At 41.7% G+C, this 23,078-nt stretch overlaps 1 protein-coding gene across 5 annotated transcripts in view; it reads right to left on the reverse strand.

The window, feature by feature from the left end:
- Positions 1-23,078, reverse strand: part of AGBL2 (ATP/GTP binding protein like 2) — a 39,466-nt gene that overhangs the window by 10,845 nt on the left and 5,543 nt on the right. For 3 of the 5 annotated variants that reach the window (XM_027577765.1, XM_027577763.1, XM_027577767.1), the window contains 9 exons: positions 22,714-22,815; positions 21,433-21,618; positions 15,998-16,105; positions 11,431-11,584; positions 8,955-9,737; positions 7,109-7,265; positions 2,671-2,797; positions 1,968-2,068; positions 819-949 (listed from right to left, as the gene is read on the reverse strand). In XM_027577765.1, the coding sequence (XP_027433566.1) occupies positions 819-949; positions 1,968-2,068; positions 2,671-2,797; positions 7,109-7,265; positions 8,955-9,737; positions 11,431-11,584; positions 15,998-16,105; positions 21,433-21,618; positions 22,714-22,815 (1,849 nt within the window). The remainder of the gene's footprint in view (positions 1-818; positions 950-1,967; positions 2,069-2,670; positions 2,798-7,108; positions 7,266-8,954; positions 9,738-11,430; positions 11,585-15,997; positions 16,106-21,432; positions 21,619-22,713; positions 22,816-23,078) is intronic. The other 2 variants (XM_027577764.1, XM_027577766.1) reach the window with 2 other exon arrangements.

The raw sequence follows: 23,078 nt of genomic DNA on the forward strand, positions 1-23,078 counted from the left end.
ACCCAGGTATCCCTAGTCTCTAGGTTTAAACATCATCTATCCAATGATGACCCTATTTGACCTCTCCACTGAACTCCAGACTCATATATTCAACTGCCCATCCACTATCTCCATTTAGATGTCTAATAGACATCTCAGAATGAATGTGCCTAACACTAGCCTCTGGATCTTCATCATTCCCCTAACCTTCTCCATCCCCTTGATCTTCCCCATCTCAGTAAAAGCCAACTCCATTCAACCAATTATGGACTCATTCTCTTTCTCTCAGGCTCCATATCCAATCCACAAGAAAGTCCTAATGTTTGAGACTTCAGAATATATCTAGAATCCAACCAATTCATACACTCCCAACCACTACAACTACTCAGGTCTAGACCACCGTCTGTATTTACCTGTATTATTGCAAGAGCCTCCTAATGAATGTTCCTGTTTACACACCTTCCCTCTCTACAATCTATTTTCCACATAGCAGCCAGGCTATTCCTACTGAAACTAAAACCCAAGTCAGAACATGACACTTCTCTCCTTAAAACCTTCCAAAGGCTTTCCACCTCCCTTGGAGTAAAAGACAAAGGCTTTACAATTGCCTAAAGGCCCCACACATACTGCCTGCCCAACTCCGTAACTTAGAAATGAGGCTGTCAAAGAACAGGCACTCAATACACAGTTGTTGAAGAAATGAAATATATTTAAGTGTGCCATGATTTATTCAATATTTTGCACCTGAGGTTCAAAACCAATGAAACAACAAGAGCAAACAAAAATAATAATAATAAAATAGAACTTCTCTGGTTTTTCTTTGAAATGAAGTTTGTTACCTGGATTCAATGTCAGACAAAGAGATGTCACTCCAACTTCCTTCTAAATCCATATCTTGTCCAAGTTCATTGAATTTCTTATGGATCTCCTGTTGTAAGAGCTCTTTAAGCTCTGCTAAACACTGCATGAACTATGGAAGTGAAAAAAAAAGAACATTTTTTATTATTCATTTATTTACTTATTTATTTATCAAATATTTACTAAGTATATACCGAAAGGCAATTTATTTATTGCTGGGGACATAAAGATGAGTGGGCTGTCACCTCTGCTAGTAAGGACGTATTAACATATAAATTACATGAGCTGTAGTAAGAGTCTGTAGGGCAGAATATCACTGAACACTGCTTTAGGCACTTTTCTCTGGCTAAAGGCAATAATAAACTTCTTAAATAATGCAAAGGTCTGATTTATTTTGTTTTTTTGAATAGCAAGGAAGGAAATGTTAGAGTGGGGTTGTTCAGATTTTGGCCCACGGCAGATGTGATTTAACAGGCCACGTTGTGGTCGCATTCTCCTTTAAATATGTTTTATTAAGCAGTTGCATCCAGAGCAGTCTGTATCAGTATCCCCAGGGCCATCTGAGAGGGGGCATGAGAGAGGAGCGAGATTGAGCCCATGAGCACAGACTCCCTTTTGAGAAGCTAAGCGATGAAGGGAAATAGAACTATCCTCCTGACTCTGCTGAAGAAACAAGGCCGAAGGAGACCCGTGTACGAGTCAGGACGGGGGCAGCTAAGAGCACGTGCAGTTGAGAAGTAAGAGGACGAAAAAACTGAGGACACAGAAAAGGAGGAGGGAATGAATGAGGCCAGACCTTAGGGAGGCCATGGAGTCGGGGGCTGGCAGGTGCGCAAAGGGGTTCGTTTTGGAAAAGAGAGAGGACTCCTGCTTTTCTGAAAAGCAAAGTGAGGGAGAAGTGTGCTGACAGAGAGTCGGCATGAAGGCTTCTACCTTCTTGGCAAGTTATGAGGTCTTGCCATTTGCGGAGAGCGTGCAGCCTGGGGGCTTTCTTACTTTATTGATAATAAAAACTTCTGAACAATATTAAGAGGAAAATAAAGACCACCTATAATCTCACTGGGCTGACCCTGACCCCATGTGAAACTGATCCCAGTAGCATCACACTGTTCCTGAAAGCCCACTCTTACCTTGGTTCGGTCAGGATCACAGAAATCCAGAAGGGTGTCACAAACATGGTAACCTAGAGACTTTAGATCCTCAGTGGTAAAGTGAGTATCTCTTTTATGGCCTGGAAAACAAATCCATAAACATTTATTATTAAATCCTAATGAGCAAATGCAATCTAATTTATGAAGAATTCCTTACCACCACCACCTCTGATTCTAGAATATTGTGCTTCTGGACAGGGTCTTTCTCCCTCTAGTTCTGGTTTGGTTTAGAAGAATCTTTGGCAATGAATAAGTCTGCAGTCATATGGCTATAGTTACTGAAGTTTTACTCTATGGTAGGTGCTATGCCAAGGGCTTTATGTGCATTATCTCATTAGGTGGGACCTACAAGGCGGGTACTACTGTTATTGTCGGTTTAAAAAAAAAAATGAGGTTCGCAGAGTTAAGTAACTTAGCCAGGATCACACCACTTGGAAATGGAGCTGAAAGTCAAACCCAGATCTGCCTGATTCCAGGTCTTGAGCAACAGCCATGCTATATTGCCCTGTAAAGTATAACATTTCACCCTGAAATTGAGCTTGGTCAAATTCAGCAGAAGGCACAGTTAGGAATATCCTCTAGGTCAATCATCTCTCCAGCCTTCAAAGGGATTTCATGTCCTCCGTGCTTTGCTTGGCCTCCCCTTGCCATGCTGACCTATGATACACAAACAAGAGCTTACCCAGGGTGGACCCCCCAAAGGTAGACTCCATGGTGTAGCTGTTGAGGATCCCCATGCGCCACATCACAACTCGGCCCGTTCCTTCCTTGCACTTTTGCACCTTAAAGTTACAGCTATGAAAAGAGAACTAAAGAGAAACCCAAATCCTCTGTTAAACATAAACTGGCAAACGTTAAGATGCCTAAGATTCATTACTACAATACAAGAATGGTTTGCTGGGGGGTCTATATATTATTTCCCAACATATGTTCCATAAAATAGTAATTTTACAGGATGTTAACAGGTATTACAGAGGAGAAAATGAGTTCTGTGGTCATGCTGGTCAGAAGAAGGAAGGACTAATAAAATTACACAGACTTCCTATGCAGGATCTCTCAGAGCATTTATGTTACTGTCGACTGTGAGTCTCCAAAGGGGAGAGAGTAGATTCTGTTTCTTACTGCCTGTGACCTTTTCTTCCCTTTCCCACCCTTCCTGGGGACATTTTGCAGGACGAGGGTGCCTTGAACTCCTGGTTGTGAATGCTGGCTTACTTTGCATTCAAGACACTTTTCTAAGGTTTATTTCTACCCCTCCCCAACTTGAGCCCTTGGATCCAGTTGGGTTTATCCTCTATCTGTGATTCAGGTATGCCTCACCCCTGTAATCTCTGCCTGGAATTCTCACTCCCTCTTACTTAATGTTCTTGGCTTGGAGTTCAATATCCTCCATTGTCTTTCATGACCACCCCAACCCTCTTTCCTTACTTGGGGTTTGTAACATACACTTGGCACCCATCCAAACCTACCATATCCTGCTGAAAATGCATTACAGTTGGAAGGTATCTCACCACTTAGCAGTTTTTAAGTTGTGCACCCTGGAATCCAGGGGTTCTATTGAGGAGCCTCAGGCATTCCTGCCACAAAGGACTGAAGGAGGCAGAATGGGCAAGGTTCCAAGCCCAAGCCCTCTATCTGTCTTCAATTAGTGTAGCTCTGCTTTTAACTGTTTTAGATACTGAGTTCTGGATATCATTTTTTTTAAGATTTTTTATTTATTTATTTGACAGAGAGAGATACAGCGAGAGAGGGCACAAAAGCAGGGGGAGTGGGAGAGGGAGAAGCAGGCTTCCCGCCGAGCCGGGAGCCCAATGTGGGGCTCGATCCCAGGACCCTGGGATCATGACCTGAGCTGAAGGCAGACGCTTAACGACTGAGCCACTCAGGTGACCCTGGATATCATTTTTTTAAAAGATTTTATTTATAGAGCACCTGGGTGGCTCAGTCGTTAAGTGTCTGCCTTCGGCTCAGGTCATGATCCCAGGGTCCTGGGTTCAAACCCCACATTGGGCTCCCTGCTTGGTGGGAAGCCTGCTTCTCCCTCTCCCACTCCCCTGCTTGTGTTCCCTCTTTACTGTGTCTCTCTCTGTCAAATAAATAAATAAAATCTTAAAAAAAAAAGATTTTATTTATTTATTTATTTACTTATTTATTTATTTATTTAAGAGGGGGAGAGAGAGAGAGAGAGAGAACACAAGCTGGGGGAGGGGCAGAGGGAGATGGAGAAGCAGACTCCCCGCTGAGCAGAGAGCCCAACTCAGGGCTTGATCTTGAGACTCCAGAACCATGACCTGAGCTGAAGGCAGGTGCTCAACTGACTGAGCCATCCAAGAACCCCTGGATGTCACTTAAAAATGTTTTTAGGGGCGCCTGGGTGGCTCAGTTGGTTAAGCGACTGCCTTCGGCTCAGGTCATGATCCTGGAGTCCCGGGATCGAGTCCCACATCGGGCTCCCTACTCAGCGGGGAGTCTGCTTCTCCCTCTGACCCTCTTCCCTCTCATGCTCTCTATCTCTCATTCTCTCTCTCAAATAAATAAATAAATAAATAAATCTTAAAAAAAAAAAAAAGATTATCTACTAAGAGTTTGAACCTGTGCCCAAACAAAGCAGCCAGGCAATTTTTAAAAATCATCTTTATTGAAGGGCACCTCAGTGGCTCAGTCGGTTGAGCACCTGACTCTTGATTTCGGCTCAGGTCATGATCTCAGAGTCATGAGATCTAGCCCGTGATGGGCTCCACGCTGGGAATGGAGCCTGCTTAAGATTCTCTCTCTCCCTCTGCCCAGCCCCCTCTAAAAAAATCATCTTTATTGAGATATAATTCACATATCATAAAACTCATTTATTTAAAGTACACAATTCAATGATTTCAGTATATTTACAGAGTTGAGCAGCCATCACCATAATCTAAGTTTCGAACATTTTCATTACCTCCAAAAAGAAACCCAGCACCTAAAAGCAGTCATGCCACCCTCCTCCTCCCTGCCCCAGGCAATCACTAAACAACGTTCTGTCTCTACAGATTTGCCTCTTCTGAAGATTTCATACAATGGAATCATATAGGGGCGCCTGGGTGGCTCAGTCGGTTAAGCGTCTGCCTTTGCCTCAGGTCATGATCCCAGGGTCCCGGATCGAGCCCCACATCGGGCGCCCCGCTCAGCAGGGAGTCTGTTTCTCCCTCTCCCTGTCCCTCTGCCCCTCCTCCCACTTGTGGGCATGTACTCTCTCTCTAAGACATAAATAAAATTTAAAAAAAGATGGAATCACACAAAATGTGGCCTTCTGGGTCTGGCTTCTTTTGCATAGCATGCTTTCATGGTTTACCCATGTCTTAGCATATTCATACTTTTTTTTTTTTTGCCCAATAACATTCCATTGTGTGTATATACCATGTTTTATTTATCTGTTTCTCTGTGGATATACAGAGTAATTATTTTTTTATTTGACAGAGAGAGACACAGCGAGAGAAGGAACACATACAGGGCGAGTGGGAGAGGGAGAAGCAGGCTTCCCGCTGAGCAGGAAGCCCGACGCGGGGCTCGATCCCAGGACCCTGGGATCATGACCTGAGCTGAAGGCACACACTTAACTGACTGAGCCAACCAGGCACCCCAGTAATTTTTTTTTTAAGATTTATTTATTTTACAGAGAGTGAGAGAGGGCACAAGTGGGGGTAGGAGCAGAGGGAGAGGGAGAGAATCTCAAGCAGACTCCCTTCTGAGCATGGAGCTCAATGCAAGGCCTGATCTCATGACCCTGAGATCATGACCTGAGCCAAAATCAAGAGTTGGACGCTTAACTGATTGAGCCACCCAGGCGCCCCTACACAGAGTAATTCTTAAAGCCACACCTTTCTAAATTCTTGAAGTCCCTTTCCAAAGAAGACATACAAATGGCCAAAAGACATATAAAGAGATCCTCTATATGTTAAGAAAAAAAAAAGAAGAAGATAGCAGGAGGGGAAGAATGAAGGGGGGGAATCGGAGGGGGAGACGAACCATGAGAGACGATGGACTCTGAGAAACAAACTGAGGGTTCTAGAGGGGAGGGGGGTGGGGGGATGGGTTAGCCTGGTGATGGGTATTAAAGAGGGCACGTTCTGCACGGAGCACTGTGTGTTATGCACGAACAATGAATCATGGAACACTACATCAAAAACTAATGATGTAATGTACAGTGATTAACATAACAATAAAAATTTAAAGAATTAAAAAAAAGGATGTAAATAAAGAACGAAGGCTTAATGTAAAGAAAAAAAAAGATCCTCAACATCACTCATCATCAGGGAAATACAAATCAAAACCACAATGAGATATCACCTTACACCCACCAGAATGGCTAGAATCAAACACAAGAAATAACAAGTGTTAGGGAGGATGTGGAGAAAAAGGAACCCTCTTGCAGTGTTGGTGGGAATGTAAATTGGTCCAGCCACTGTGGAAAGCAGTATGGAGGTTCCTCAAAAAATTAAAAATAGAATTACCATATGATCCAGTAATTCCACTACTGGGTATTTACCCAATGAAAACAAAAACACTCATTCAAAAAGATATGTGCACCTATATGGTTATTGTAGCATTACTTATAATAGCCAAGACATGGAAGCAACCCAAGTGTCCATTAACAGATGAATGGATAAAGCTGTGGTACAGATCTACAATGGAATAAGACTCAGCCATAAAAATGAATGAGATCTTGCCATTTGCAACAACATGGATGGATCTAGAAGGTATAATGCTATGTGAAATAGACAGAGAAAGGCAAGTACCATATGATTTCACTCATATGTGGAATTTAAGAAACAAAACAAAGAAAAAAGAGACAAACAAAAAAAGTAGAGTCTTAAGCACAGAGAACAAACTGGTGGTTACCAGAGGGGGGGGGATGGGTGAGATAGATAAAGGGGAGTAAGGGTACACTTATCACGATGAGCACTGAATAATGTATAGAACTGCTGAATCATTATACTGTAAAAACAAAAACAAAACCAGAGTAAATTCTGGAGGTCCAGGTTGCTGGGATTTACCTAAGAATGAAAAGAGATGCAAAGTGGCATATAGGATGCAGTGAGTTCTTTTCTTCCTTAGTCAATGGATGAGAAATTACCTTATGTGCTTACCTTGTCTGGTGCATTTTTGCTTAACATTAAAGGAAAGACGCGCTCGTGAAGCCAGTACTTGCGATCGTTGCTATTACAGCCATACAAGAAGATATTATTTTTGCGGCTGTGGCCATGGAAATCACAATACAAGAGAACCTCCCTTTCTTCCAGAAGCCTATTGAGGGGGGCAAACAAAGGACTCAGTGGACATCCAAATGATTGACAATAATCTTTTATAGTCTCTTCCTTAAGTATGTCTGTTGCTACCGTCCCTCTAAAGAAAAGGTCAACCCCTTCAAAGGACCCGATGCCCATCCTTAGCCACTGCTGTAAACACGCTACCAGCACTCCTCGCCCCTGCCAGTCGCAGGGACTTGAGATGAAAATGTGCGGATGTGGAAGGGGATTGTGGGTACACCTTGTGTAAGCTGACAAGGAAGCGGAGGAAATCTGTGGAAAGAAAGCCCACCCGGAGGCAGCCCTGGGGAAAGAAGGACGGAAGTAGAGAGGCTGTAAGTGTTGGGTTGAAACTGAGAAAGAAAGCCTGGGTCCCTGACTTTCCAGGGCCAGTTCCTGTAAGGCTCAGCTCCTCTGTTTCCTCCTCACCCAGGCATCTACTCAGTCTTCCAAACATTGTCACCTTCTCCATGATGATGATGACAGGATGAAGAGGAGGGCAGTAATGCCACACACTCACATCGTGCAGGGCACTGTGCTAAACAGATGATGTGGATCCTCCCATTTTCCTCACACCTAACCACCTGAAGCAGGCCAGCTTAGCCCCACTCTACAGATGGGAAAACTGAAGCACAGAGAGGTACAATCACTTCAAGGTCACAGAACCGGCCCGTAGCAACACCAGGTCTCAAAGTCAGGCCTGTCTGACTCCCACGCACATGCTCTTAGCCATTTTGCCTGCCAGCCCCACATGACTCCCACCCCCTCACACAGATACGGTTACGAAGTGTGTGCGTCCACATATTCTTCTGTGCTGTGGCCCCATTTCTGGTAAAGTGGTTGCCATTACACCATAGACTTCAACTGCTTTCACAGAAGCTTGGAAAATATTAACTGATTTATTTACTATTCTTTCCTTACGAGAGGCAATATAAGAGGTAATAAAGAACTCAGACTCTGGAACCTGAGAGCCTGTTTTCAAATATCTACTCTGTCGCTTTTTAGCTCTATGACCTTGGGCAAGTTGCTTGACCTTTTGGGGCCTTAATTTCCTCACCATTTACAGACTGGAGATACTGATTGTGCCAACGCCAGAGGGTTAATATGAAGACTACATGGGCCCCATGTGGAAAGCACTGAGAGTACTACCTGTCCCCTCTACACAAACACTACCTAATTGTTAGGTACTGTTATTATTACTACACAGGCCTCATGACGAAGGCCTAGGAACTTCTCTGACTTCTGAACTCTCTATTCCATTGTTTCACTAATAAGTGAAATGCCTCTAGCTGAAATGTTGCCTGTTCAGGTTCAACCCAAAGATAAAACAGGACTTGGGACACCTGGGTGGCTCAGTCGGTTAAGCATCTGCCTTCGGCTCAGGTCATGATCCCAGGGTCTTGGGATCGAGCCCTGCGTCGGGCTCCCTGCTCAGCAGGGAGTCTGCTTCTCCCTCTGTAGTATTATTCCCCTGCTCGTGTTCTCTCTCTCTAATAAATAAATAAAATCTTTAAAAAAAAAAAAACAGGACTTAAAAGTTTGGAACTGACCACACCCACGTGACTGCAAAAATGAGGGTAAAGATAGTCTCCAAAGCCACGCCCAAGTCCCACATAAGCAGAGCCCTTGCACCCATCAGACAGTGCGCACAGCATTCGGAGGAAGATCAGCAGATAAAGGGGCTCACCTTTTGATCATGTTCCTGGTGTACCAGATGCAAGGGAAAGACTCCTTCAGAATGGTTTTATAATGCCTGTTCAAGTCCCGTCCCGCCAGTGAACACCGGTAATTCCCCACGATCACTCCATCTGGATTTAACATAGGAACCACTTTGAAGACGAAGATATCTCTGAGGAGCTGGGCATCTGGAGAGTTGCTAAGGATGAAGTCCAAAAAGCCCTTCATGATCCACGAGCCATTACTTTCTCCGGGGTGGACGCGGGCGCTCAAGACCACGGCTTTCTTGGCAGCTGCCTCCTGCGGGGTCCGGGCTGGGTTGGTGATGGTGAGCAGGTATACAGTATTTCCTGCTAGGCTCCTGCATAAAGTTCGGAGTTTGCAGAACTGAGACTGGACGGGGTTGTTCGCCACTGACAGCAGGTAGCATTGCAAGTCAGTGTACGTATATGGGTAGAAGTGTGCAAAGAAGCAAGTGTCCTGGTCGTGTGGAAACTGAATGGTCCATGTGAGACAGTAAAAGAGCTGCTGTCCATCATCCCTGTTGTTCTTATAGTACCTGATTTCATTCCCTTCTCTCCTCCAGCCAATGTTGTGGGTGCTGGCATCCAACTGGGAGTACATGAGTGGCTTCATCCCTATAGTGTAAAGACTCTTGGGTTTGAGCAAGTTGACGATGGTGAAGCGGTAGGTGGCATCTTTTCTAGTGTTCTGAACACGAAAATAAAACCACTGAGTGTGTTTGTTTGTGTAGAGGTCAGTTCGCAAGGTGAGTTCATACTCATAGGTATCTCTGTAATGGAGAAAATAGAAGAGTATCTCTGTCACCTCACACCCCCCACCCCGCAAAAAAGAAATCTAAAAAAGTGTTGTTTCCCCCTGGCAAAAACAGATCTTATTACAACAGGAAAGTCTGCTACTTCAAGCCTTAATTTTCTAATTTACATAGTTCCCCAACTCATACTATTAGGCTGGCAGAAATTTGGGTAAAGAAAGTTTATTTGGGGGGCGCCTGGGTGGCTCAGTTGGTTAAGCATCTGCCTTGGGTTCGGGTCGTAATCCCGGGGTCCTGGGATCGAGCCCTGTGTCAGGCTCCTTGCTCAGCCAAGAGCCTGATTCTCCCTCTCCCTCTGCTTGCCACTCCCCCTGCTTATGCTCGCTCTCTCTCTCTGTCAAATAAAATGACTGAGACACCAGGGCGCCTGGGTGGCTCAGTTGGTTAAGTGTCTGCCTTCGGCTCAGGTCATGATCCTAGGGTCCTGGGATCGAACCCCATGCCGGGCTCCCTGCTTGGTGGGGAGCCTGCTTCTCCCTCTCCCACTCCCCCTGCTTGTGTTGCCTCTCTCGCTGTCTCTCTCTGTCAAATAAATAAATAAAAATCTTAAAAAAAAAATGACTGAGCCACCCAGTTGTCCCTAAATAAAATCTTTAAAAAGAAAGAAAGAAAAAGAATAATATGAATTATTAAAAATAAGGAGATAAATCTGTGGTACTTCCATAGGAAAACATCTAAAATTTATTAAGTGGCAAAAAGCAATTTGTAAAACAGTATGTATACTGTTATCCTATAAAAATAAATAATTTCTGGGGCACCTGGGTGGCTCAGTTGGTTAAGCGTCTGCCTTCGGCTCAGTTCATGATCCCAGGGTCCTGGGATCAAGCCCCGCGTCCAGCTCTCTGCCTGGCAGGGAGCCTGCTTCTCCCTCTCCCTCTGCTGCTCTACCTGCTTGTTCTCTCTCTGTCAAATAAATAAATAAAATCTTTTTAAAAAATAATAAATAAATAAATAAATAAATTTTGTATATTATACATACACAGAAAAAAGAGGGGGAAAATTATCGCACATATACTGAACTGTTAACAGTTGCTGTATCTGGGGAGGTATGATTATAAGACTTCATTTTTTTAATGTTATGCATTTTTATTAATACAAAAAAATTTTTAAAGGGTTTTGATTTTTTAAAGATTTTTATTTATTTGTCAGAGAGAGAAAGAGAGCACAAGCAGGGGGAGCAGCAGGCAAAAGGAGAAGCAGGCTTCCCACTGAGCAGGGAGCCTGATGTGGGACTCGATCCCAGGACCCTGAGATCATGACCTGAGCCAAAGGCAGACACGGAACCGACTGAGCCACCCAGGCGTCCCTAAAGGGTTTTATTTATTTAAGTAATTGCTACCCGCAAGGTGGGGCTTGAACTCACAACTCCAAGATCAAGAGCCACATGCTCTACTGATTGAGCCAGCCAGGTGCCCCTATTAATACAAATTTTAAATGAGCACTAAAATCATTCACAAGCAAAAAAAAACCAGTGTAGATAAATTTTGCCCTGGGGGAAAATAAGTCCCAGTTATTCCATTCTTCTTCATCCTCATGACCATTTCTCACCACTTCTCTCTTTTTCAAAAGCACTCCTGACTCCTAACATGACTCCTGAAGACATGGGTCAGTCCCTCCAGTTACCGCCTCTTCGGGAATTCCCGTTACTCACACTCTGACAGCTTTTTGCAGATTCCCGCTCTCAAACCTTGACTCAAACAGGAGAGTATTATCCTCGGGTCCCTGCAGCGTGACAGCAAGCTCCCTGATAATCCCTCGCTTACCTCCCACTCTGGAACTGGTGAAATAGGAACCTTCAGTGGGCACTGCGGATGAGACAGACATATTTAGGGCGGGTTCCACTTAGAATCCATTCATCCAGCCAATATTTATTGAGCTCCTCTGTGTGTTCGATGCCATTCTAGGTTAACAATAATGAATATTCAGATTTTCAACTGTCCTTGCTGAGATTTTTAAATTTTATTTATTATTTTTTTTTAAAGATTTTATTTATTTATTTGACAGAGACACAGTGAGAGAGGGAACACAAGCAGGGGGAGTGGGAGAGGGGGAAGCAGGCTTCCCGCCGAGCAGGGAGCCTGATGCGGGACTCGATCCCACTGGGATCACGACCCGAGCCGAAGGCAGACGCTTAACGACTGAGCCACCCAGGCGCCCCGAGATTTTTTAATTTAAACATCGGATTTCTTTGAAGACCTTTAAAGGTGGTGTAGAGCACTTCCTTTTGCTGCATGGCTGTGCCTTTGGCATCTCAGATACTGTTTGTACCCACTTAAGCCCTAATTTTAAAGCATGTGGACAAATGATTTACATATAGAGCATCTGAAAACATTTACAATCTAAATTCTAAAAAAAAAAGCACGTATTTATTAATTTTAAAAAAGGGTAAAGGAGAAAACAAAAAAGAGAGAATAAAGTATACTCCATATAATTTTTTGGTATATCCTTCCAGATTTAAATATAAAAAAATTAGAAGTTTGAGAAGAATTGGCATGGGTGAATATGGGTGAATGGAACAAAAATAGTAATTAGAGAAAAGAAAAGGTTATGATTGAAATTTTATCTTTAAAGTGATGCTAAAACAAAAAAATATAAAATTCATTTTATTTAATAAAAATTAGATTATAATCACCTCTATCTATCCTATTGGTGGGGTTGCAACTTAAAAAAATATATTTATTTGGGGAGGGGGAAGAGAGAGAGCCCTGCAGGAGGGGCAGAGAGAGAATCTTTAAGCAGACTCCCTGCTGAGTGCAGAGCCCCACATGCGGGCTCAACCCCAGGACGCTGAGATCACAACCTGAGCGGAAACCAAGAGTCAGACACTCTACCAACTGAGCCACCAGATGCCCTTGTAATTTGTTCTTAAAGATTTTATTTTAAGTAATCTCTACTCCCAACATGAGGCTTGAAATTATAACCCCAAGATCAAGAATCACATGCTCCACTGATGAGCCAGCCAGGCAAATTCAATGAGACTCCTATATGACATCTTTGATTTTTACAGTTACTTTTGCAAAACTATTTTAGGGCTTCATAGTTTTCCCAAGGACTTTGTACCACAATATTCTTATCATTGTGTCTAGAAGAACCTGTTTTGTCATCTTTTGTTGATTTTCTCTTTGTTAACTGAAAATAAAATTTCTAGATTCTCATTTGTCAGTGGCTTTGCAAGTGATTCAAGCCAATTCTTCAACATTCATCAACTTCATAAAATCCTGCATGTCTTGTAAGGATAATTTCACTTTGCAACTGATTTTTACTGTACTTGCATTATATTGTCAGATATTAATAATATCCACCAATGAGCAAGTGACTGATATCAACAAAGATGCTGACCATGGGGCAGGGTAGATGCCAGCATGAAAGAGTAATATGCATGGGGGCTTATTTTATTAGTCAGTTCATTAGCAAATATCTTCATTTATGATGACTTTTGCTTTGATAGGCAAGTCTGTCACTGTCGAGACTCAGGTAACAAACATAATAAAGGAGAGCAAAAGAGAAAGCAAACATGTAAGGAAGCACATAATAGAAGAAAGCAAACACAGAGCAGAAGAGGTCCCAAGTATACACATAATCGGGGCGCCTGGGTGGCTCAGTCAGTTAAGTGTCTGACTTCGGCTCAGGTCATGATCCTGGGGTCCTGGGATGGAGCCCCAGGTCTGGCTCCCTGCTCTGCGGGGAGTCCGCTTGTCCCTCTCCCTCCCCCTGCTCATGCTCTCTCTCTCAAATAAATAAATAAAATCTTTTTTACAAAAAGAAAGAGTACACATAATCCAATTAAAAGCTGGGGACCCACATGGGCGCCTGGGTGGCTCAGTTGGTTAAGCGACTGCCTTCAGTTCAGGTCATGATCCCAGAGTCCCGGGATCGAGTCCCGCATCGGGCTCCCAGCTCAGCAGGGAGCCTGCTTCTCCCTCTGACCCTCACCCCTCTCATGCTGTTTCTCTCTCTCAAATTAATTAATTAATTAAAATCTTAAAAAAAAAAAGCTGGGGACCCACATGGTCCAGTCTCTTCACAGAACCACAAAGTATAGACCAGCAACCAGATACAATTAATATAGGAGTTTTGACATTCCTTTGAGTCTCTCAGGCAACATTAAAGATGATCCGATTCATAGCCCACAGTAACATTTGCTAGTATTTGGGGTTTTTAAAAAGATTTTATTTATTCATTTGAGACAGAGAGATACAGAAAGAGAGAGAGCAAGCACAAGTAGGGGGAGAGGCAGAGGGAGAGGGAGAAGCTGACTCCCCACTGAGCAGGGAGCCTGACACGGGGCTCCATCCCAAGACCCACAGACCATGACTTGAGCAGAAGGCAGACACCTAACCATCTGAGCCACCCAGGCGCCCCTCTTTGCTAGTATTTGGTTGAGGACTTTTGTATTTATATTCATAAGGAATACAGTTTTCCTGTGATGTCTTTGTCAGCTTTGAATACTGGCTTTGTAAACAGCTGGAAATGTTTCCTCCTGCTACTATTTTCAGAGTTTATGAAGGATTAGTACTATTTCATCTTTAAATGTTTGATACAATTCAAACAAACCCTAACCCCATCTGGGCAAGTAATTTCTTTGCAGGAAGATTTTTTTTTAATTAATTTATTTATTTTAGAGAAAGAGAGAGAGAGAAAAATCCAAGCACAAGTGGGGGAAGGGGCAGAGAGAGAGAAGCTCAAGCAAATGCCCCACTGAGTGTGGAGCCTCAGGTGGGGCATAATCATATGATCCATGAGAACATGACCTGCACAGAAACCACAGTTGGACACTAGCTGACTGAGCCACCCAGGCACCCTTTTGCAGGAAGATTTTTAATTACTAATTCAATGTCTTTGTTTTAGTCTATTCAGACTTTTAAACTTTCTCCCTGAGTCAGTTGTGGTAATTTGTGTTTTCCTAACAGCTTTTCCCGTCCATCTATGTTGTTTAATTTGTTGGCATTAAGTTGCACCTTGTAATTCTTTTGATTTTTGTAGATTTGCTGTTTCTGTCCCCTCTCAATCCTGATTTTGATAATTTGTATCTCCTCTTCTTTTTTCATGGTTGGGCTAGCTAAAGTTTTGTCAATTTTGTTGCTGTTTCCAAAGAACCAACTTTTGGTTTGATTTTCCAGATTATTTTCCTGTTTTCTATTTCACTGATTTCCATTCTTATCTTTTTTATGTCCTTCCCTCTGGTTACTTTGGACTTAGTTTGTGCTTATTTTTCTAATTTATTAATGTGAAAGCTCAGGTAATTGATTCGAGATCTTTCTTCCTTTCAAATATAGGCATTCAAAGCCATACATTTATCTTGCAGTGCTTAGCTGCATCCTTTAAATTTTGATATGTTGTTTTATTTTCACTCAGTTTAAAACATTTTTTAACTCTTCTTATGATTTCTTTAACCCATGGGTTACTTAGAAATGTGCTGTTCAATTTCCAAATATTTGTATATTTCCCAGATTTCATTCTGCTGATTTTTTTTTTTAATTTTTAATTTTAAGTAGGCTCCATCCCCAGCATGGAACCCAACGTGGGGCTCAAACCCATGATCCTGAGATCAAGACCTGAGCTGAGACCAAGAGTAGGATATTGAACTGACTGAGCCACCTAGGCGCCCCCTGTTGTTGATTTCTAATTCAATTTTGTCATGGTCAAAGAATATATTTTGTATGACTTCAATCTTTTTAAATGTATTAAGACTTGCTTTACAACCTAGCATATAGTGTATCCTGGGGAATGTACCATGTGCCTTTGAAAAGAATGTGTATTTTGCTATTGTTGTTGGGTACAGGGTTCTACAAATTTTTTAAAAAGACATGTATTCTACCTGTAGGAAGCTTACAAATTAATGGAAATCAATTAAACCACATAGTAAATGATAGTCATTGCACATACTACAAAGTACTCACTAAAGTACATACAGAGATGGAGAAAAGAAGAGCAAGTTCCCCGAATATCCAATATCGGATTTTTAGGAAGGAGAATGACACAGAAGAAGCTCTAAAATGGGCTTAGAACTATTAAGACAAAGTACCATCATTTAAAAAAAAACAACTGAAATTTTAAAGCTGATTGGCCATGAATATCAGGGTTCCTATTCAGGTTGGTCTAGAAAGACAGTTTATCACTAAACTACAGATTTTTTAAAAAACACTGTTATTATAGAAAATATGTTTATTATAATTTTATCATGATTAATCACCAACTGTTTAGTATAATAACGATACCTGAATCTAATTGATAGACAACTGTGCCTTTTTCTTCTCCTACAATTTCTGGTAACTTTTCATTTCCTGTAGGTTGATAGAAATATTCTGGTTGAGGTGGAACCCACTCTGAAAGAAAACATTAAACAAGCATAAAATAAGAAATAATATAAAAGGTTCTTTATCCAAAAGTAATATACAATTATAATAATTATTATTCAAGTGACTAGTTTGGTTGAATCACATCAAATTCCCACTCTAAGTTTCCAATTTGTTTGTAAATTAATTATGTCTTCCTTCTTTCCATAAAGACTATCAGATTTTTAACAAAAAGCATATATAACAGAAGTATAAACTTTAAATAGAAGACTTAAAAATAATCCAGAAAGGTCAATATAGTTGCTATAACAACTCTTCAAAATTTAGCCCTGAGCTTCTTTTTATTTATTTTTATTTTTTATTTTTTATTTTTTTTAAGATTGTATTTTTAAGTAATTGCTATATCCATCATGGGCCTTGAACTCACAACCCCAAGATCAAGAGTCGCATACTCCACTGACTAAGCCAGCCAGGTGTGCCAAGCTTCTTTTTAAAGTCAGGAAAATATGTTTAGCTATGTACTTTTTTTATTACCATAGAGGAAAAAGTATATCAATTATTTCGGGGGAAACAAAACTTTTGCATTAACACTCAATTCTAAAAGATTTTTTTTAATTTATTTTTTTTATTTGAAAGAGAGAGAATGAGAGAGAGAGAGAGCATGAGAGGGGGGAGGGTCAGAGGGAGAAGCAGACTCCCTGCTGAGCAGGGAGCCCGATGCGGGACTTGATCCCAGGACTCCAGGATCATGACCTGAGCTGAAGGCAGTCACTCAACCAACTGAGCCACTGGGCGCCCCTAAAAGATTTCTTATATGGGACTTGGGCAACTTCTCAGTATCATTTTAAGTATAGGAGCCATTGATGAACACCAGGGGCACAGAAAGACACAAGGGAAATTCAACAGTACATTAAAAGGATCATATACCTGATCAAGTGGGATTTATTCCAGGGATGCAAAGATGGTTCAACCTCTGCAAATTAGTTAATGTGATATACCACATTCACAAAACGAAGGGTAGAAATCATATAATCATTTTAATAGATGCAAAAAAAAGCATTTGGGAAAATTCAACATCCATTTATGATAAAAATTCAACACAGCGAGTACAGAAGGAACCTCAACATAATAAAGGCCATATATGATAAGACCACAGCTAAAATCATACTCAAATGTGAAAAGCTGTGAGATGCCTGGGTGGCTCAGTCAGTTAAGCATCTGCCTTCAGGTCAGGTCATGATCCCAGGGTCCTGGGATTGAGTCCTGCATCTTTCTCTTTCTCTGACAAATAAATAAATAAAATCTCAAAAATAAAATGTAAAAGCTGAAAGCCTTTCTTCTAAGATCAGGAACAAGGCAAAGATGCATCAACTCTTGCCACTTTTATTCAACATAGTATTGTAAGTCCTTGCTAGAGCAATTAGGCAAGAAAAAGAAATAAAAGGCATCCAAATTGGAAAGGAAAAAGTAACACTGTTGGGGGCGCCTGGGTGGCTCAGTCATTGAGTGTCTGCCTTTGGCTCAGGTCATGATCCCCGCGTCAGGCTCCCTTCTCCACAGGAAGCCTGCTTCTCCTTCTTCCACTCCCCTTGCTTGTGTTCCCTCTCTCGCTGTGTCTCTCTCTGTCAAATAAATAAATCAAATCTTAAAACAAAACAAAAAGAACCACTTAAAAAAAAAAAGTAATACTGTCAAACTGTTACTATTTGCAGATGACTATATGTAAAAAACACTAAAGACTTGATCAAAAAACTGTTAGAACTAATAAATAAACTCAGTAAAGTTGCAGGATACAAAATCAATACACAAATATATGTTGCATGTTTATACACTAGTCATGAACTATCAGAAAGAAATTAAGAAAACAATCTCATTTACAATTGTATCAAAAGAATAAATACCTAGGAATAATTTAACCAAGGAGGTGAAAGACTTGTATATTGAAAACTATAAGACATTAATGAAAGAAATTAAAGAGGACACAAATAAGTGAAAAGATATTCCATGCTCATAGGATTGGAAGAATTAATATTTTTTAAATGTCCAATATCATTTTTCACAGAAATAGAACAAATAATCCTAAAACTTCTATGGAGCCATAAAGACTCTGAATAGCCAAAGAAATCTTGAGAGAAGAACAAAGCTGGAGACTTCATGCTCCCTGATTTTTTTGGAATTTATTTTTTTTCTTTTTTTTTTTAATATTTTATTTATTTATTTATTTATTTGAGAGAGAGAATGAGAGAGAGTACATGAGAAGGGGGAGGGTCAGAGGGAGAAGCAGACTCCCCACTGAGCAGGGAGCCCAAGGTGAGACTCGATCCAGGGACTCCAGGATCATGACCTGAGCCGAAGGCAGTCGCTTAACCAACTGAGCCACCCAGGCACCCTTTTTTTTCATTTTTTTAAAAAAGATTTTCTTTATTTATTTGTCAGAGAGAGAGAGCACAGGCAGGGGGAGTGGCAGGTAGAGGCAGAGGGAGAAGAGGGCTCCTTGCTGAGAGGGGAGCCCAACGTGGGACTCGATCCCGGGACTCTGGGATCATGACCTGAGCTGAAGGCAGATGCTTAACCAACTGAGCCACCCAGGTGCCCCTGATTTTTTTTTTTTTTATGTAGGCTCCATGCCCAGCATGGAGCCCAACACAGAGCTCCAACTCACAACCCTGAGATCAATAAAAGAAACTAAATGAAAAAAAAATCTATAAAAAAAATTACCCCCCCCAAAAAAGACTAGAAATAACAAGTGTTAGCGAGGATGTGGAGAAAAGGGAACCCTTCTGTTGGTGGAAATGTAAATTAGTGCAGTCACTATGGAAAAATAGTATGGAGGTTCCTTAAAAAAATTAAAAATTGAACTACCCGACCACCAATTCTACTTGTGGGTATTGATCCGAAGAAAATGAAAATACTAACTCAAAAAGATAAGTGTACTCCCATTGCAGCATTATTTACAATAGCAAAGATATAGAAATAACCTAAGTGTTCATCAATGAATGAATGGATAAGGAAATTGTGGTATAAATATACAATGAAATATTATTCATCCATAAAAAAGAATGAAATCTTGTCATTTGTAACAACATGGACAGGCCTTGAGGACATTATGATAAGTGAAATAAATCAGAGAAAGACAAATACTGTATGATCTCTCTTACACGCTGGATTAAAAAACAAACAACAAGGCCAAAAAAACAAGCTCATTGGTAGTTGCCAGAGGTGGGTGGGAGAAATGGGTAAATTGTTTTTATCTTTTCAGTTTAAAGATTTATTTATTATTTTGGGGGGGAGGGGCAGAGGGAGAAAGAGAATCTCAGATTCCCTGCTGAGCACAGAGCCTCATGTGGGGATCAACCCCACAATCCAGATCATGATCTGAGCCAAAATCAAGAGTCGGACACTCAGCTGATTGAGCCACAGAAGCACCCCTGTTTTTTCAGTTTAAATAAACTTGAATTTAAAAAAAATAACTAGCTCAAGGTCATACAGCTAGTAGGTGGTGGATCTGGGCCTAGAACCTCATTGGAATTACTCCAACATCTGTCCTTAAAATTTTCTTTACTCCTTCTAATATTATCTTCTGATTGGTTGAACTTAAAAAAAAAAGAAAGAAAAAATAATAAAGGCACAGCTCAGTAATAAAACAATGCTAATTTCTTATCTTTAAGGTGATAGGAAGTGATGAGGCTGTCAATTTGGTCGAAACAATAAGGTGCTTGTTATTAAATTTCCTTGAAATTAAAAAAAAAAACTTTTTAAAAGATCTAGCGCTGGGGTGACTGGCTGGCTCCATCAGTAGAGAATGCAACTCTTCATCTTGGGGTGGTGAGTTCAAGCCCCACGTTGGGCATAGAGCTTACTTAAAAAAAAAAAAATCTTGTGCTTTACCATTACTACTGGTTTTAAATTCCAGTTTCCCACTTTTTTTCCTCTCTTGGAACTGAGTCCAAAATCCTCACGGGAATTTTCTTTGCCTATCAACTTGGACTTTTATCTAAAAATTGTACAGGGCAGGGACAAACGCTCTTAGGACTTCTCAGCTATTGTGCCAACTCAAAATGCCACCCCTCCCCCACATTTCCAATCACCTGAAGAGCAGTTCTGTGCCCAGTTAAGGCATTGAGCACATCCCTATATTTTCAGCTTTAGCTCTTGTCTTTCATGTTCCATGCTCCCTGGTTGCCCAGACATGCCATGCTCTTTTTCCACGTCCTCTAACTGGAATACTTTCTTTGACCCTCTCAGATGGATCACTTGTAACTTATCATCAGACCTCAGCTTACATGTCAACTCCTCTTGGAAACCCTCCCTAAACTTCCAGGCTCGGGTTAAGTGTTCGCAGAGGGACCAAACTCTATGCAATTGCCTTGTTATATCAGTATCCCTACCAGTATGTGAATTCTGGGTGTCTCCATCTTGTTCATCATTATATCTGAACCAAGTACTGTACTTACCATATGGCAGAGGCTTAGTAAATACATACTGAATGAATATTGTAAGAGCGAAGTGTGAAAGTAAGAAACATCCAGTTGTTTATCTAGCAGTCTAAAACAGAGACACAATGCCTGATAGACACAAGCATTCCAGCCATTAGAAAAGTCCCCATTTTTCAATGGAACCCACTTCTGAAATGCCTCATGTAATGAATGCTAAAGATTGTATCTGCACCACCAATAGCTCAAAGATAAAACCAGCAATCTCACAAAAATAGTCCCCACGATTCCAATAAAAAAACTCCAACAAACTCAAAATACAATTAAAAACATTAAACACTATGTTCTGGTACATATAGTGTTCATCAATTATACCAAGGCTGGTAAAAATACAACTCATAAAACTCAACCAAGCATATTAATACTGAGACAGGAATACTAGAAAACAGATTTAAGTATTGATATATTTTGGCCCCTAGAAAGATATCCTCGCATTCCAATGACCTCAGAAGCATTTGAGTTTACACAGTACTGTAACTTTTTACCTTGACCAGTATGTATCAGTTTCTCAGGGCTTAATCAGTTCAGGATGAGCTAATATACATTGTCCTCCTTTGTACTCCAGTATGCTGGACTTCAAAAGTTCTCATAACAATGTCTGTCAGGGGGCACCTGGGTGGCACCTCGGTGGCTCAGTCATTAAGTGTCAGACGCCTTCGGCTCAGGGTCATGATCCCAGGGTCCTGGGATCGAGCCCCGCATCGGGCTCCCTGCTCAGCGGGAAGCCTGCTTCTCCCTCTCCCACTCCCTGCTGCTCCCCCTGCTTGTGCTCTCTCTCTCTCTGTCAACTAAATAAATAACATCTTTAAAAAAAAAGACAGTCTCTGTCAGAACAGCAGAACCACGACACATAAGTCACATTACCAATATGATGAAGGTTTTCCTTGATGACCTCACATTCTATTGGCCACCTGGGAGCCTGCAGGGGCCCACTGCTGGAGAAGGCAGCAAAGAGATCTCGGGGTTCTCGAAGACATGGGTTTACTTCACCAAATTCATCATGAAGAAGTTGTCTGCTCTTAAGAAGTGGTGAACCAAGCATGAGGGAATCTGCAGAGGGAAAGGGAATGAGTGAACAGCTTTCTTTTCCTCCTTGGGGACTTTGCAGCTCGATGTGATGACTAACTTGAAGCACTGTATTAGAATATGAGCACAGGGGCACGATCCTAGACACATGTCTCCTTCAAAAAGAAGATTCAGTCCAGGACAATAGCATCAAAATTACGAAAAGTTGGGGCACCTGGGTGGCTCAGTCGTTAAGCGTCTGCCTTCGGCTCAGGTCATGATCCCAGGATCCTGGGACTGAGCCCCACATCAGGCTCCCTGCTCAGCAGGAGGCCTGCTTCTCCCTCTCCCACTCCCCCTGCTTGTGTTCCCTCTCTCACTGTGCCTCTATCTCTGTCAAATAAATAAATAAAATCTTTAAAAAAAATTACGAAAAGTTACATTAAGATTCTGTGTAATCTATTAGTTAAATGTAAAGCTTTTTTTTTTTTTTTTAAAGATTTTATTTATTTATTTGAGAGAGAGAGAGAGAATGAGAGATAGAAAGCACGAAGGGAAGAGGGTCAGAGGGAGAAGCAGACTCCCTGCCGAGCAGGAAGCCCGATGTGGGACTCGATCCTGGGACTCCAGGATCATGACCTGAGCCGAAGGCAGTCGCTTAACCAACTGAGCCACCCAGGCGCCCCTAAATGTAAAGCTTGAAGGAAACTGTCTTTTACATCAAATTATGTCATAGTTTTGCTTAGAGAGAGGCAAAAGAGGAAACTTTCATTTCACCCATTAGCATTTTAGAGAAAAGTACCTAAGGCTTTATTAACTACAGTGAAACAATCTACAAATCAACTTTCAAGATCAAAAAACCGTGACTGGGAGGACAGAGACACTAATGAGGGGACCAAGGGGAGGGCAGAGGAGTGAGTAGGGCAGGAGAAAGAGATGAGCTCTTGGGAAACAGAATGAGAAAAAAGGGAGGAAAAGAGGCTTGCAGGGCAGAGAACAAGAAGGGAAATGAGAGGAAGAAGGAAAAGAAAGGAAAGGCAAAAAAAAAAAGAAAAAAAGAAAGAAAGAAAGGAAAGGCGGAAGGCCCCTGGGTGTGGTGAGCGCGCCACGTCTGGCAGGGAGAGCAGTGAGTGAAGACACCTCCTGGAAAGCAGTTTGAGTTTTCAGGTCTGGAAGGACGCCGAATACCTCTGCTCACAGCCTCTAACTGTCTGTGCACCGTTGAACATAGACAGGTGGGCCCTGGAAAGAGGAAGGAGAAGGCTTGGTTTGTCCTGGGGATCTGTGACTTTCTTTTCTCTGCTCTCTTTCCCTGTCCCTTTCACCGCCCCCCCAACCCCCAGTTAGGGCCCCATTTTTCCTTCTTTCCTTTTTTTTTTTTTTTTAAGATTTTGTTTATTTATTTGAGAGAAAGAGAAAGGTAGAGAGTGAGAGAGAGAGCGGGGGGTGGGGTGGGCAGAGGGAGAGGGAGAAGCAGACTCCCTACTAAGCAGGACCCTGGGATC

This window comes from Zalophus californianus, chromosome 11 (genome assembly GCF_009762305.2).
Source record: "Zalophus californianus isolate mZalCal1 chromosome 11, mZalCal1.pri.v2, whole genome shotgun sequence".
NCBI lineage: Eukaryota > Metazoa > Chordata > Mammalia > Carnivora > Otariidae > Zalophus > Zalophus californianus.